This window comes from Anopheles moucheti, chromosome 2 (assembly GCF_943734755.1).
Source record: "Anopheles moucheti chromosome 2, idAnoMoucSN_F20_07, whole genome shotgun sequence".
NCBI classification, from domain to species: domain Eukaryota; kingdom Metazoa; phylum Arthropoda; class Insecta; order Diptera; family Culicidae; genus Anopheles; species Anopheles moucheti.
The window spans coordinates 84,205,050-84,220,710 of record NC_069140.1 but is presented as its reverse complement, the minus strand read 5'-3'; the positions used below and the strand labels follow the sequence as shown (position 1 = coordinate 84,220,710).

General features: G+C 44.6%; 2 protein-coding genes across 2 annotated transcripts; both read left to right on the top strand.

The window, feature by feature from the left end:
* The first annotated feature begins 1,496 nt into the window (after window positions 1-1,496).
* Window positions 1,497-5,155, top strand: LOC128298265 (neuroglobin-like). The gene is made up of 3 exons (XM_053034010.1): window positions 1,497-1,699; window positions 4,346-4,577; window positions 4,768-5,155. Exons 1-3 carry the CDS (start codon window positions 1,497-1,499, stop codon window positions 4,990-4,992), a joined length of 660 nt encoding a protein of 219 aa, XP_052889970.1. The 3' UTR covers window positions 4,993-5,155.
* Window positions 5,156-11,684: 6,529 nt separating this feature from the next.
* Window positions 11,685-15,426, top strand: LOC128301605 (lysophospholipid acyltransferase 5). The gene is made up of 5 exons (XM_053038177.1): window positions 11,685-12,122; window positions 12,630-12,854; window positions 12,926-13,420; window positions 13,494-13,798; window positions 13,968-15,426. Exons 1-5 carry the CDS (start codon window positions 12,041-12,043, stop codon window positions 14,316-14,318), a joined length of 1,458 nt encoding a protein of 485 aa, XP_052894137.1. The 5' UTR covers window positions 11,685-12,040; the 3' UTR covers window positions 14,319-15,426.
* The last annotated feature ends 235 nt before the right edge of the window (window positions 15,427-15,661 follow it).

Here is a 15,661-nt window from a genome sequence, read left to right as displayed (position 1 = left end):
AGGAGTCCCAGGGAGTCGTGGGGGTTTTGCTGGTGTAGTGTCCTAGAAGAAAAAGAAGAAGCAGAAAAGAAGCAAACGTGTCACTCACTTATGGTCCCGAAGCGAAACGCGTATGTGTGTATGTGTGCGCATAATTATGTGAAGGTGGATGGGGCAGGCAATCAGATAAAGGTAGCCTGTAAGTGTATTACATCAAAACTCGTGCTCCACAAGCGTTTGAAGAGCTTGTCCAAGCCGGAGCCACTCAAGTGGCCGGGGATGTAGTGTTGCATGTTGGTTGTGTGCGTTTCCACATCGGACCTGGTGTTTTTGTGCCGAAGCGAAGTGCGGTGCCCCCCCCTCCCCTTTTCGTTACTGGTCGTGTCCTACAATTTGTTGGTTTTTGCTGTTGTTATTGTAGTGTGTACTCTTTGTACAGTGTATATTGTCTTTTCGAGCAGTTCACCACCAAGGATAATAGTGCTGTAAATATCGGGCACTTTGCTCACCTGCTAAACAGCACCAGCATTTTCATCACGTTAGGCAAACGGTGCCCTAACGTCAACGTGGGGAAGTTGAGAATCGAAGTTGGCCACCTTTTTTTTTTTTTGTTGCCGTCTGTATTAGTGCTTCGCTAGCAAAGTGTTGGCAAACAAGAGAGAGAGAGAAAAAAACGGAAATTCTGCAATGTGCGAGAGCGAGAGAGAGGGAGAGAAAGAACAAGCGAGGATGAGAAGAGTGTAGAGCAAATCTCGGGCTACTGTGCATCCGTTTTTATTCAAGGAGCAAAAGGAAAATTGAAAGGAAAAACCGAACCCAACCGGAAGATGGAATGCGCTCCCGGCTGGCAAGTGTGCAAAACAACGTGGTTAAAACAATAGTGTTGTGTTGTTGTATGTATAGCACCGTTTGTCCCGGGGGCAGGAGGCCACCATTGCAACTAGTGGGAGCCAGCAACTACCCAGATGTAGCTGGTTCCGTTTCCACTGTGGTGTTGCGTTTTTATTACCTTTTCTCTCTCTTTCTCTCTCTCGCTCGCTGAAAACGCAGGAAAAGCCGGCTAAAAAAGTGAAAAAAACAAATCGCTTATAATATCAACAAAAACAGGAAAAAAAGGGTTTTGCAATAAGAGTGGAAGAGAAAACCCTGCAAATTAAAATTTAATTTATAGTTTTTTTTTCACAGGCGCAAGTATAAATCAAAACAAAGGAAAAGGAAAAGTTACTACAAAAAAGAAAGCAAAGTGAAACAAACAAAATAGTGAAACATAAGAGCAAGTGAACTTTAAGGAGTGCTGAAAGTGTAACGATGGTGTCGAGAAGGCGATAGAACTTAACCCCCTGGCAAACGAGTGGTGAAGATCCTTGCAAAACAGTGTGCAAAAGTGAGCTTTTTGGTTTTTGTAGAAACGAGACGAAACAGCAACAAAATCCCCGAGTAGCTTAAAAGCAGGGGGAAGGGGCCCACAACATTAGCACACACACAAAAAACACACACACACACACAGGGCAGCAAACATGGGTTGTGAATTAACGAAGCTGGCCAGCAGTAGCAATGGGGGCAATTCCAAGTCCAACAATATGCCGAGCCTGGACGGTTGTGGGCCACCGCCAGTGGACAGCCGGTTACCGCTGACGGCGAAACAGAAATACACGATGGTGGCCTCGTGGAAGGGCATCAGCCGTGCGATGGAGACGACCGGGATCACCATGTTTATCAAGTAGGTATTGACCGTACTAATTCCCGCACCACACAGCACCATCTCATCTTCCACCAGACAGCATCCCCCCCGTCCGCCCGGGTGTTATTTTCCCCATCTTCGTATCGAAATAGTGCGATCGATTTCTTTTTATCTCCCCCCCGTTTTCCTCCCTGGACATCCCCTTCCCCACTTCCTACTTTCATCATCTTCATCGCTTGTGTAATAAGAGCCACCAATGTCGGGTTTGCGAGCGGAAGCGGACATTCGCCACAAAAAGACCAAGGATCACTAGCGAAGGGGAAAAAGGAGAAGGGAAAAGGGTAGCGGGAAGGGAAAACTCTCGACTCGGCCACTCGCGCGCCATATTAGTTCCGGCCAGCACCTTCTTCTGTGTATCCATCCACATCCATCCGGTACGGTTTCGATGATGTTTTATTTCATCGGTTTTATGTTTCCGTTCGATCCTCGCTTAGTCCCTGCGCCCCATAAACAAGATGGATACTACCGTTGCCACCCACCACCTGTTCCATTGCAAACCCCATGCCCACAGTAGCTCGAGGCCCAATAAATCAAGCTCCGTTTCTAAACGGAACGAACCGCACAGACAGCGGTATTGTTGGCCCGGTGAAAAATTAGCATGTAATCAATAAGCCTGCACAAAGGCAAAGGCAACGAGGGAGGTAGGGAAGGTCCGTTTGAGTCTGGCTGTTGGTAGCGCATCGTTTTATTTATACCGGTACCTACTTACCAACAACAACATCTAGAAAACCCCCGGGGCCCCACTCCAACGTGGGGCCAAAAGGTGTACCCACCGTTACGAGATATGGGGTGCACGGGGGGAGAGTCGGCTAAAAGATTCTCCGAGGACCGACGTCATCGGGTCACCCGTCGCCGGGTGTCATAAACAAAATTGATTTACTATAATTCGACTACCGGGCCATATCCCCATCCCCGCCGTGTGGCCGGAAGGAAAAGCCAGCAGAAAAACCGGACCGTGACCGTTCTTTTTTGTTTTTTGCTGCTGGTCCCCTTTCTTCTTTTCACTCCCATTATATGGTCGGTTTCTGCCTTGTTTTATCTGTATTTTTTATTTCGCCTTTTTTCCGGTCTCTCCTTTTGCATCAGGATTTTTGCCGCTGGCTTTCCGTTCCTAGCTTTCCCGCACTGCCACCGTGGGGTGGCGGTGGCGAAGCGCAGGGCGAACGGACTCTTGTTCGTGCAATTTGTCCCCGATTGGGCGAGTGGGTAGTTAGAGGATGTCTATTTTTACCACTGTAAGGCTCGAAGCCTTGCGGCATGCCGACCGGAAAGATGACGTATGAGAAAACCCAATATTCCCATCCCCCTATCTCACGTTGGGTGACCACCCGTGCCTTGACGATCGTATGCGCGAAGAGGGAGGATTGTTTTTAACGCTTACTTCATACTTTCACAACCGTTTGTTCACAGATCAAATGACCATGAAGAAGAGAAGGTGAGAGAAAAATGAGAGAGAACTTGAGAAAAAAACTTGAAACAGAAAGGAAAAGGTCCTTCGCAAAAAAAAAATCATAACCTCTTTAATTTGGTGCATTTTTTGTTTGCACCAGTTAACACGGGTACAGTTAATGAATGAAGCATCAAAGCAAGAAGGAATGTTTTAAGTATTGTGTCCTCTTTTTGCTGGGAAAAATTGTCGAGATTTATCGATGAGGTGTTTTAAGTATCGGTTGGCGAATGAAACCTTTTCGGCAAACCGGTAGCAAGCGTTCGTGCAGCTGATTGCATACATTTAGGCGTACGAATTGTGCTAAGGGTCAACTCGCTGTTTGATCCGTAACTGAAACCGATCGTTATACCTTTAATTACTTTTAAACGATGGAAATATGTAAATGAAAAATAAAACTAGCATAGGTTCAAATTTAAATTAATTTAATGAATTACATTTAGTTAAAAGTAGTTAAATTTTGTTGCAGATTTTTTAACTTTAGAATTAGTGATCAATCGTAATAAGAGTTGGTTAATAACGTTTTTTTGATTATTCACTCTGCAATGTATTTTTTAAACGATACTGTAAAGGGTTTTACACTTTTCTATTTTTGTTTTTATTTATAATTAAATAATTTAATAATGCATTTAATTTTCCTTTTAATTAAGTTTATACTTATCTGTTTTAATTGTTTACTTTGTTAAGAAGATACTAAGTTATGTTATACACACTGTCCTGTCTACAAGTCTGTTCTAGTATGCATAATTTTCAAATTCTAATCATTTTGAACATTTTTACGCCTAAATGTATGCAACTGGTTTCACAATCTCGTTTAGTGTTTTATTTCCCTTTTTTATAAGGCCCATTACTATGAGCACATGGCAACACGCCTACAGTTATGCAATTCGCAAGACATGCTCGATTTATCTAGAGCATGCTAGCCATTTTACAAAGAATCGGATCGGTTTTTGCGCAAGTTAATTTCCACATTAGGCAACTACCGTCTTTTGGAAGACTTTTTATCATTTTTTTTTTGTTTTTGCTGTCTCACCAAAAACCTTTCAACCTCCGGATATACACGAGGTGGTACGATACGCAACCGAAGCTGATAAAATATTCACAAATCCCGTTTGGCACTTACATTCTCACCGCCGAAAGCTCACACACCACTTCCCCCCATTCTCGTCTGCTTGCAGATTGTTCGAGGAGCATGCGGACCTGTTGAATATGTTCACCAAATTCAAGGAGCTCAAGACGAAAGAGGAGCAAGCAACCTCGGAGGAGCTGCAGGAGCACGCGAACAAGGTGATGAACACGCTGGACGAAGGCATCCGGGGGCTGGACGATTTGGATACGTTCTTCGAGTTCATCCACCAGGTCGGTGCGTCCCATCGGCGCATACCCGGCTTCAAGCAGGAGTATTTTTGGGTAATTGCATTACACAGCACTCACGGGTTCGGCCGAACCCCGTACGGGATGTTAACCGGGTTTCGGATCGATCGCTAATTGAATCGATCGAGCGTTGCCTTTCGTCCCCCATCTAATTTCCGGCGCCCATTAATTTCGTTACCTAATTGTTGACCGACCGGTTTTCGTTTCGTTTCATGCCCCGCCGCAGCGCATCGAGGAACCGTTCCTGTCGGCCGTCTCGACCACGCTGGGTGATCGGTACACGCAGAACGTGGAAGGAATTTACAAGCTCACCATCAAGTTCATCATCGAAACGCTGGTAGCGGGCTATGAAGCAAGTGCCAACAATAATGTCGACAACAACACTACGACCTCCACCAGCAGCAGTACGCCCGCCACGAAGCAACCGGACGAACCGAACCGGGCATCCTGAGCGCCCTGAGCGGCAGGACAACCCGCAGATGCGAAACCATCGCACACATCGCCATCGTCTGTACTAGCAGTAGGAGAAGGAGGCCCGGCATCCGATTGAGTTTCCATTCCTCAATTCCGCAATGTGTGTAGGTCCTTGGTAGAGGACATACGGGCCTGTTACATCTCCCAGCCTACGCGAGAACAACTCCGGGCATTAGGGCGATACCGATGGTAGATCGAGTTTGTGCGCGGTATATGCATTATCGAAATCGTCGTCGTCGTCGTCGTCGTCGTTGTCATCATCATCGTTCTAGGGACAGTGAGCCATTTGTAGACTTATCGTGTCGTGGTAGATACACTCGCGCTGGATAGCAGACCCCCTCCGGATTAGTAAAGCACGTCTCCACGTCCAGATGGGGACAGATTGCGGGGAGTAGGGGCATTTGCGAAGCAGTATTAGTAGGCTGGAGCAAAAATATCATTTTATAGTGAGAATTACCAAAAAACACTCGGAGGACAACAACCGTTGCCTCTTCCTCAGCAAAACGCCCTCTGCCCTCTCAAACCGTTCAAAGACCGGAGCCAGGAGTTTGAGGTATTTACATCCGTTCGAACGGTGGACAAACCGGGAGGGCGAGGGATTGAACACAAACTATTGATGATGCTTGGCGGCAGGTGGGTTTAGCAACCGAGCGGAGAGTATATGAAAATTGCGATAAATTATTCAACCGGAAAGATGAACCGCAGTAGAGTTCAAAACAAGCGAGACGCACCGGTGCAAAACAATCGGTGGGAACTGAGCATCGTTCGTGTTCGAACGTTAGGATGAGTATGAATAATGGAATCATCGTTGGGCATTTCCTAAGAATTGATCGTTTGACCATCAGCCTTAAAGTGAACACAAAAAAACATGTAAAACAAAGAAGAAGAGAGTCACATAATAATGCGTATGATTATTAGTAAAACTAGTATTATAGTGATGCAGTTACACGTGCGTGTCGTGGTGGAGCGATTTGAGAAGCGGATATTTAAGAAAACACTCCCCCCAAAGCACCAAATGTATCGCAAACGGTGTGATACAAATCGTGAGCAAAATCAGTCGTACTCAATAGCGAGATAGTGAAGACTTCTTACAAACAAATCAGTTTGTCAAGTGGATTGCATACTGTCAGGCGTGTATTACTGCCTTCCAAGATTAATAGCAATTTGTTTAGCACATCTCTTGTGGAATTCTGTTAATCGTTATCACACCATCACTTGGTTAGTTTTTGTTTCAAAGAAAGGAAAAACAATCGTAAGTATCGTGCGCTAGAATAGGTTAAACATTGAAAACCACCTATCAAGTAATAGTGTAATCGGTTGCATACATACAGGCGTACTAATAACGCCCAAGGGTCCAATTGAAGTTTGAGTCAGTTTTGTTAAATGTTTCAACAGACAAAATTACACATCTTAAACCAATCTTTTCTTGTAAGTTGGTGAAATGTTGTATTACGAAATGGATCGATTTCGATCAAATTTCCTATTGTCAAGTTAACAATTTAGAAAGAGGTTTAATTTTTTTTTGTTTTGGTTTTTTAATCGTAATTAAATTTCGTCTCTAATGATTACGTATTATATAAATTAAATTGATTCAAACATATTGATGGAATTAATTAAAAGCAGCTGTTTAAACAGTGATTTGACCCTAGCACAACTTATGCGCCTGCATGTATGCAACCAAATGCAAATGTGGTGAGCGTTTGCCTAACGTTTTATCGGAAATCGTTGAGCAAACAGGCTTATAGAAGATTGATTGTGATTCAGTAATTATGACGCTTTAGTTTTGTACATTGCTTTAACAAATTAGCAACATAAGAAACGCTAAACGCTTTTATTTTATTTTTTTTTATCGTTTTTATCAACGCATGATAACAATCGTTAAAAAAGCGGACCGAATGCCGAACAAACGGCTTGCAGATACTTGCTTTCAACTTCCTTCGCTTCACTTTGAGGCGGGTAGTAGGAGGTTCCGGTTTCAATGCAATTTGTTAAAGCACAAAATCCGGTGCAGTGGGGAATATTCCAATCGTTTGTTGAGGTGTTAGTAGCCGTCATTTGCAGTCGGGAAGTAACCAAAACAACAAAACATCCCGTAGTGGGTTTATGAGTGAGTGTAGTTAAATCTTTTGGTTTACATTTACGCCGCGCCTATGTCCAAATTTTGAGCGCTTCAACTAAGATTAATCACCCAGAATCGATCTCTTAGCAAAGAAACCAAAAAATCCCCCCGGGTAAAGCGTACTAGTGTCATACATGTATATGGAATGGCTCGAGCGATAGAAAATTAGTGAAAACAATAATCCCCCGCTCTTCAAGGACGAAACCTTTGTGGCAAAAGCGACAAGCAATCCGTTCGCTAGTAGTCAAATCAATGGAAAAGACATTTTTGTCACGCAAATTGCATACATTTGAGCGAGCTGATTGCGCATCCTATGCGTCGTTAGCGTGATCGCCTTCCAGTGTGCAATGTGCATCGCACAGCTATTAGTTTTCTTAAACAAGTTATGGCGAACAGTTTGTTTATTCGTTTTTTTTTTTATCAAAAAGCGTAAAACCCCTTTGGGGGGTTTTCATCCATCATCAACCATCAACCCTCCTCCCGATCATGCTGTAGGCGGCCACGTAAGTAGTTAAATCGATCAAACCGAAACGGACAAGTAATAGATGTAACTAAAAGAAAAGAAAACAAACAAAAAACATTGGAAAACGATAGAGGCAAAGATATTCATCTGACGCACGTGTCAGCTTTAGTGTGCAGGGAAAGTGAAACATCACGTCGTCCCAACATCAAACAAAATGGTAGGGTTATTCGTTACCCGTAGTGCAAAACAAATAAGAAGAAAAAAAGTACATGATTGTGTTCGAAACCAGTGGCGCTAACTAAAAAAACAGAGGTACGATGTAATAGCAAACAAAAAAAAAAACAACCCGCGATCAAATCAGTAAAAATCGTGCGTAGATCAGTAGCAGAAAGAACAAACAAAGACAGATAAATCAAGCAACACTCACACACACACACACAAGAAATATTGTTCCATTAGCTCCCTTGAAGGCAGAGGAAGCTAGCAGTAGTATAAAGTAACGAATCAAAACAAGAAAATATTATACATAGAAGAAAAAACAAACAAACAGGTAGACACAGTGCTGTAAACTGTAGTGAGAACAATTGCGGGAGGGCGAAAATGTTGAACCATTTTTATACAAAAAAAAGAAACAAACAAACAAAGAAACAAACAAAATCCAATCCAGGCGGATCGACGATCGACGTTTCGTTGGCGCGATCGCGCGTAGAAAAATGGCGGTAAATCATAACGCACACAAGCGCAGGCGAGAGCTGAGGAGGTGGATTGGCGCGCAATGTTTTGCCTGCGGGGCGGTATTGAATGTGAAGATTTCGATGGTTATCATTAATCTCGATCGCGTCCGGTACCGGATTTTGGCTATTGATCGATGATGATGTATGTACAATAAGCAAGAGCACAAACGGCCGGTAACAAAAAATAATAATACAAAATGGCAACAAACGTTCGCGATCGCGCGTATAGCGCGCGTGAACGTCGAAATGGTGGGGACGCACAGTGAGGAGCAAAATTAAAATTGCAAAAGTTTTCCATTTTTATAGCGTGACGAGCTTTGAGACGAGTAACACAAATTGGCAATAATATGAAATCACCACTGTTTGTTTGTTCTTTTCGGTTTTCGTTTCCCGGTTGGTGGATTTTCCATTGGGAATGAAATGATGAACGCGTAAAGCAAAAGAAAAAAAATGGTTCGGGATCGTGAGACGATTACGCATTGTGCGTCATATTAAGCAGAAGAAAACAGAACGAGAGAGAAAGAGAGAGAAATCACACAGACACGAACAAAAAGAAAAAATGAAAAAGTATTGTGTAAAGCAACAGTAGCGTAACTAGCAACAAGCCCTTTTCTGATGACTTTTTCTATCATTTTCAATACCTATACACAATCACTTGCTTTACCAGGAAAATAAATATATGAATGAAACCGAAACTCCCAGACAAATCACACCACCCAATCCACGCACAAACTGGTGAGATCGTCATCGTCGGACCGATAGGATCAACAACAAAAACAAACACACACACACAAACCATATTAAGGCTGAAGTTCACTATCCTTTGCATTGTTTTTTGGGTGCAGGAAGTGATCAACTGCAAACTGGAACCTCAATGTTTTTCAAACGTTTCGATTCATTTTCTACCGAACCCGCACATTGTCGCGAAGGCGTGGCAGTAGGCGATGCGTTCTCTATCGACAGTGTGGCACAAAGAGTGGACAGCGGACAGTGTGTGTTATGTTATATTTTTCTGGACCGTTTTCTGTTTTGGCACTTTTTTACAAAAAAAAACGCTTCGTGAAACCCAACATATAATAATAAGGTCAATTAGATGGCAACAGCCCCGGTATGAAGACGAGCAAACGATCATTCCTTCCCCGATGTGAGCCGTGTGGACTGGCACAACCAAACCAATAACCGTTTTTCCTCGTCTATCCTGCTGTACACGGTACATCACCCTCTCTTTACGTATTTAACTCTCCCGAACTAGAGCTACACGTACAAAAACCTTCCCCACACACATACACACACAAACGATTATCAAGGGAGGGACTTAAACCGATATCGGTGCAGGAGAAGATAGACAACGGGCAACCTTTGGACCACCAACAAAAACAGTATTCCATGGTTTCCTGGCGGCAGCAAAAGCTGACGAAAGAGAGAGAGAGAGAGAGAGAGAGAGAGAGAGAGAGAGAGAGAGAGAGAGAGAGAGAGAGAGAGAGAGAGAGAGCGGTTGCACATTATCCGACGCAAACACGTGGCCGAAACCGATCGCGCAAACCGGTTTTTTGTTTGGTTTTGGTCGCAAAAAACCAACACTTTGACATGAAATATTGGTACCGATTAAAAACACATACACACACACACAAAAGGAAAAATGATATTGTATTGTACAAGAGTATAGTAATAAAAATATTTCGTAAATGTGCTTTAACACCGGGCGTCCGCTTTCTGTTTTTCGTTCGTTTTTTTTTACCTTATCATGCTGAAGGTTTGCATGATTCCTGAAAGATTGAGAAATCTTCACTATTTTAGGATAAATGGCAGGTTAAGATATCTCATTTATCTCAATATACCTGGAAGTTTGAGAATTTTTCAGTGAACAGTAGAGGCGTCATACGTCCTAATTGAGATGGAGTGATGACATTGATGTATCCGCCGTAAAACCCGGAATGTTGGATTGGCTGACAAGTACTCTCGGCTGTGTATGGTTTAAAGACATCCGCCGTACGCCGAGACCGCGAAGCAGTTTTGGCGCCATATAATAGTAATAAGACCATCCAAATTGTGTGCAAAGTATATCCCATAAGTAATAAGCTTCATTGTTTTCGTACATGAGTGTTCATTCACGCTTCTCCACATGAAACAGATAGTGGCATGCAGTACGTTTTGATGCGCGCCCGGGCTTTAGTTGGTTCTGAGCTTTTCAGATCGATTGCAAAGGACTCTCCGTGATTCTCTGTTTGGAGCCTCCAACATAACGCAATGGAGACGCCCAGTCACTCCACGTTCCGCGTGACCTGTCGAAACATAAGCAATCTTTTTGTTTACTTTTAGTTTAGTTTAGGTTTTTTTTTAGTTTTACGGTCTTTAATATTTAATTTTACATCCTTTTACCATAGTAGGAATGAGAACAGTTTTTGAAACACCACATGGTTTGCCTTTTTCATCATAAACATTATTAAACACGTGCCCACCACTGTAGCATCAGCTGTCAACAACGTCAAAATCCACATGGAGTTTGACAGCGTCAAGCCAAGGCCACAGCTTCAAAGTTGTTAATTTACCAGCAAATATGTTGTTTCCTCTCTCCTATCGTTCAAGCGCATTTACAATTTCCTAAAATATACCCAAATAATATTAGCTTTCTTGAATGAATAGTCACGTATGGTTAGTAACAATAAAACGCGGTTTTTCGCGCGAAATAAATTCCCCCTTTGTGCACTGTTTACTTTGTTCGTGACACATCGCTGCGCTACGCGGAAAGTACGCCCATCTGGCCACGGCCTACATTGTTTCGTTTTGAAACATTTCCTGCTGTTTATCACACTACGGACGAGCGCGTTTTATTCGTAAGTTTCTGTTCATCCTTCGTCCGTTTGGTGGCCAATTATTGTCGGTGAGCGGTTCTGCAATTTGCAAAGCTTATTCGTCTCCCGTGGCGACGGAATAAAATTTGCATCGTTAAAAGGCCCCCGCAAAACTACCTGTCGTGAAGGGGACCTGTAGTAATTCGATTAGTTGGTGTGTTTCGTTTTGTACATTTCGGTGCTGCATTCTATGCAATGTATAAAGTTCGAAAAGTTTGCAGTTTGCGTGCATAAAAGAGGTCCACCTTTGAGAGAAGACTAGTGTTTGCTGTGTCGGAGGGAGTTGCTAAGCGTGGCACATAAGGGCACCGATCACAAACAAGGAGGAGGCTTGCTTGTTTTGCATCAGTTACATCCGCCAAACCCATTTCGTCCACGAGCTGGGTTTACACGCTTTACGCGATTGCAGCAGTTGCGTCTTTATGCGGTTGCTCGCACAGCATCATTCGCACACAGCATCTTGTGTGTTTGCGGTGCGATAGCGCGCGTGTGAGCGATCGGTAAACCGGCAGCAGTGTAACCTTTTTCCTGGTGGAAATTGTGTCAGCCAGAACAGGAGGAAGAAGCAGAAAAAGGCAAATAATACACCACGTCGCAATAATCGCACACAAGAAACGGCATTGAAGGCCAACACGGACCGGGGGGATTAGTGAAAAGTTTAATCCAAGGCCTTAAAGGAGCCTTCAGTGATAAAAACGCACGTAAATTATATAATTTTAATGCTTTTGGTGTTTAAACTAGGTGCACATATAGGGCAAGCGTGAACGTGGCATTATAATTCGGCCGAAAAAGCAGCAGCGGTTGCAACCGGGAGCAACGACGACGACGACAACGACGCCATCCGCCTGCGGTCAGCAATGTTCAACCCCGTGGAAGCCCTTGCCAGTGTGAGCGGTGCATCGGTACCCGCAATCCGGCTCATTCTTTCCGTCCTGCTCGGTAAGTGCCGCTCCATGCGTGTATCGAATCGGAGCGCATAACACAACATTGCTGTCCCCCCCCCCCACCTGTGCAAATCATTCGGCTGTTACAAATGCCGCCGGTTACGAAAACCGATTTCGATCAGCAATGATATAACCGTGGTGGATGCAGAAGGCGCGTGCATGCGGGCCCGTTCCGGGGCATTGCAACGTACCCGAATCAAATTCACATGTGCATGCAGAAAGGGTCCTCCTATCTGGCATTTCGCTAAGCCCATTGGGGTATCGATTGAATAATGGGATGCGAGGAGACCCCACGCGGCATAAGCAGGAGGGGGGCGCGGCCAGTTATATTTTTAGCCGTTTTATATTTAACGTCTGCTAACATTTCTTTTTCATTTCTTTCTCTCGTTGTTTTTTTTCTGCGCCTGCACCTCCACTTTCGCACCTTATTCGCTCTCACGCGGGAACGAACGACGGTGGCCTGCGAATCCCTACAATCATGGCCGTGTGTGAACGCCCGCAGCCTACCCGATCGGAACGCTCTATCGACAGCTCAAGGGTGGTTCGACGGTGCGAAATCTCTACATTGCCCTGACCGGTCTATCGATCGTGGTGTTTAACTATGGCACCGACATCTACCACAGCTTACTGGCCGTTGCGGTTAGCTTCCTGTGCAATACCTTCCTCGGCCGGAGCACACTGCTGGTACCGGTGAGCTTCTCCTATCACATGGGATATTTGCTAATTGGTAAGGCAGTGCGAAGGAAAACCCCCCGGGCACACGATCCTCTTCTAAAAGTTTTATGTTTTTCCTTCCAGGTTACTATTACACGACAAGCGATACGTACGACATTAAATGGACCATGCCACACTGTGTGCTGGTGCTGCGTTTGATCGGTCTTGCATTCGATCTGTCCGACAGCAGAACGAAGGAACGGAATGGCAAACCGGACGCGAAATGCATCCCGGCACCGACACTGCTGGAGCTGATTGCATTTACCTACTTTCCCGCCACCGTGCTCGTGGGGCCCCAGTTTAGCTTCCTGCGCTACCAGCGCTTCATCGCCGGTGCGTACGAACCGCACACGCAGAATGCACCCGCGTACGCGATGAAGAAATTTCTCCAGGGTGTGTTCTATCTCGTGGTGAACCAGGTCGGCACCCAGTACGTCTCCGATGCGTACCTCCTGTCGGAGGAGTACGAGCAGGAATCGCTCTTCATGAAGCACATCTATCTGGGCGCCTGGGGACGGATAACGCTGTACAAATACATCTCGATCTGGCTGCTCGCGGAAGGTGCTGCCGTTATTTACGGTGCGTTCGGATAAAGCAGCAAAAGCTTTATTAGCAACCGTATGTTAATCGAGGCGCTTTTTCTTTACCGCAGGTCTTACGTACATTGACGCGAAACCGGGCGAACGGGAGTACTGTTCGGATGAGCTGTCGGGCTGTAGCAACATTAAGGTGGGCGTTTTCGAAAATACCAGCAAGTACGGCCACTACGTCGAATCGTTCAACGTGCAAACCAACACGTGGGTCGCGAATTATGTGTACAAGCGTTTGCGCTTCCTCAACAATCGCATGCTGTCGCATCTCGGTGCGTTGTTCTTCCTTGCGGTCTGGCACGGTTTCCACAGCGGCTACTACATTACATTCCTGCTAGAGTTTATGGTTATCCGGATGGAGAAGGAGGTAAGTCCGAAAAATAAGGAACATTTATCAATTTCTCGAAGATTCATGAGTCATTCCTGGAATTCATTCAATTTTAAGAGCCAACTAATGATTCGTATGACTCTCCAATGGAGAGTCAGAGTACGAATTGCTCTGCCCAAGAGATTCATTAAGCATTACTCCATTGTAGGTTGAGCCGATATTTGCCAAAAGCGATAAGCTGCAGCAACTGCTCCAACAGCAACCTCTCCTGCGGGCACTCGTGTTCGTCGGGCTCAAGTATTACACTATCGTGTGGGCCGGCTGGTGTCTCGTTCCGTTCGTATTTCTGAGCTTCCACAAATGGTGGCACATCTACACGGTAGTGCGCTTCTCCGGCTTTATCCTGTTCATCGGTGGCAACATCTTCCTCGCTCCGCTGTTGCGTGCCGTGCTGCCTCGATCCGCCACGGCAAAGCCAACGACCGTGACTGGTTCCTCTGCATCAACGACTCAAACCGCCGGTGCCGGTGGCCCATCGGAAGCAAAGAAAGACAATTAAACGATTCTCCTCGTCGAACATCGAACGAACATCGATTCGGGGATGAATTCAGACACGCCTAAAACACGTTTGCCTAGCACTAACGTACTTCTACAGCGCGCGCTTCTGTTTGCGCGATCGACGTGAGATCTCGTTTTTAACACGGTGCTGCGTGTGTGTGTGTGTTTTGCGCGTTTGGGTCGCCGGCCCGCTTCCTCCAAGTACTTTAATTCATTCAATTTTTACTACACACAAATGCAATTACGGCGGAACGAAAAGTGTGCTAGACGAAGCGACAACCAAATAACAAAGTATATTCGAAGCCATCCTCTATTGCACGTTACAAAATGCGTAGTAAAACACATTCGCGAGTTATTCGCGACACAGAGATACACACACACACACACACACACTTGCTCTTATTTGGGTGTAACGGCCTTACTGCTAAACTTTATGTGTACCTCGTAGCCGTATAGGGATCACTCCTCGACATACACACACACACACTAGCCTAATATATATATATACGATCATACTGTTGCTCTACCAGATAAAACTAGGTTAATCTCCCGATAAGGCACATTATACTTGATGGCGAACGTTTGTTATGTCGCGAGTAAATTATGACCCGGCAACCGTCGGAGATACTGCTTGAAAGCTCCTCTTACACACACACACGCAAATACTACTATTCCTCTATCCTTACGCTATACACCCCGATTTGCCTCGTTATTATCATCTTCCAGAGTGTGTCGGAGTCAAAGACAAGGGACGTACCAAAACGAAAACGTTTAAAAGCAAATATTTACCCATTTTTCTCCAGAGCGAACTATTTGACCACTTTTCCGGTTTGTTCGCAAACAGAACAGCTCAAGTACTACTACGGTTACAGGATAGTGAGACATGTAGCCACCCCCGAATTGATTTTTGTAGTAGTTGGTGAGGTTAGGTTTTTTTTTTTAAACAGCGATTAAAATACCGTACCGAGATTAGGGGAAGGATAGGCAGGTGTGGAGGTATTTAGTGAAAGGAGTTATTTTTAGATGCGGATACCCTAGAATAAAGCAGTACTAGTCATATTCTTCGTTTCGAGAGACAAGTTGAAACAGAAAATACAAAACATTTAAAAAACGTACAACCGATTCCTGATTTGTGTCTGATGACTAATGACCCCTAGCTAAAGATGCCTCTATATGAATGACTCTTCTCCAAAACTGCATCATTAAGCACAGCACTAGTTCTGTATCATTCTACTATTGTGAATATCCGAAACTCAATTAGAAACTAGAGATCAAAGTAAAGTTTACCTATCCAGGTGTTGAACATGTCACGCGAATGACACCGGACTACCTTGTAAAGGTCCT

Bases quoted from the DNA above. Each gene is read 5' to 3' on its own strand.
- LOC128298265 (XM_053034010.1), top strand. From the start codon at position 1,497: ATGGGTTGTGAATTAACGAAGCTGGCCAGCAGTAGCAATGGGGGCAAT. The intron at 1,700-4,345 runs GTAGGTATTGAC...GTCTGCTTGCAG, and splicing joins GGGATCACCATGTTTATCAA to ATTGTTCGAGGAGCATGCGG. The intron at 4,578-4,767 runs GTAATTGCATTA...GCCCCGCCGCAG, and splicing joins TCAAGCAGGAGTATTTTTGG to CGCATCGAGGAACCGTTCCT.
- LOC128301605 (XM_053038177.1), top strand. From the start codon at position 12,041: ATGTTCAACCCCGTGGAAGCCCTTGCCAGTGTGAGCGGTGCATCGGTA. The intron at 12,855-12,925 runs GTAAGGCAGTGC...TTTTCCTTCCAG, and splicing joins CATGGGATATTTGCTAATTG to GTTACTATTACACGACAAGC. The intron at 13,421-13,493 runs GTGCGTTCGGAT...TCTTTACCGCAG, and splicing joins AGGTGCTGCCGTTATTTACG to GTCTTACGTACATTGACGCG.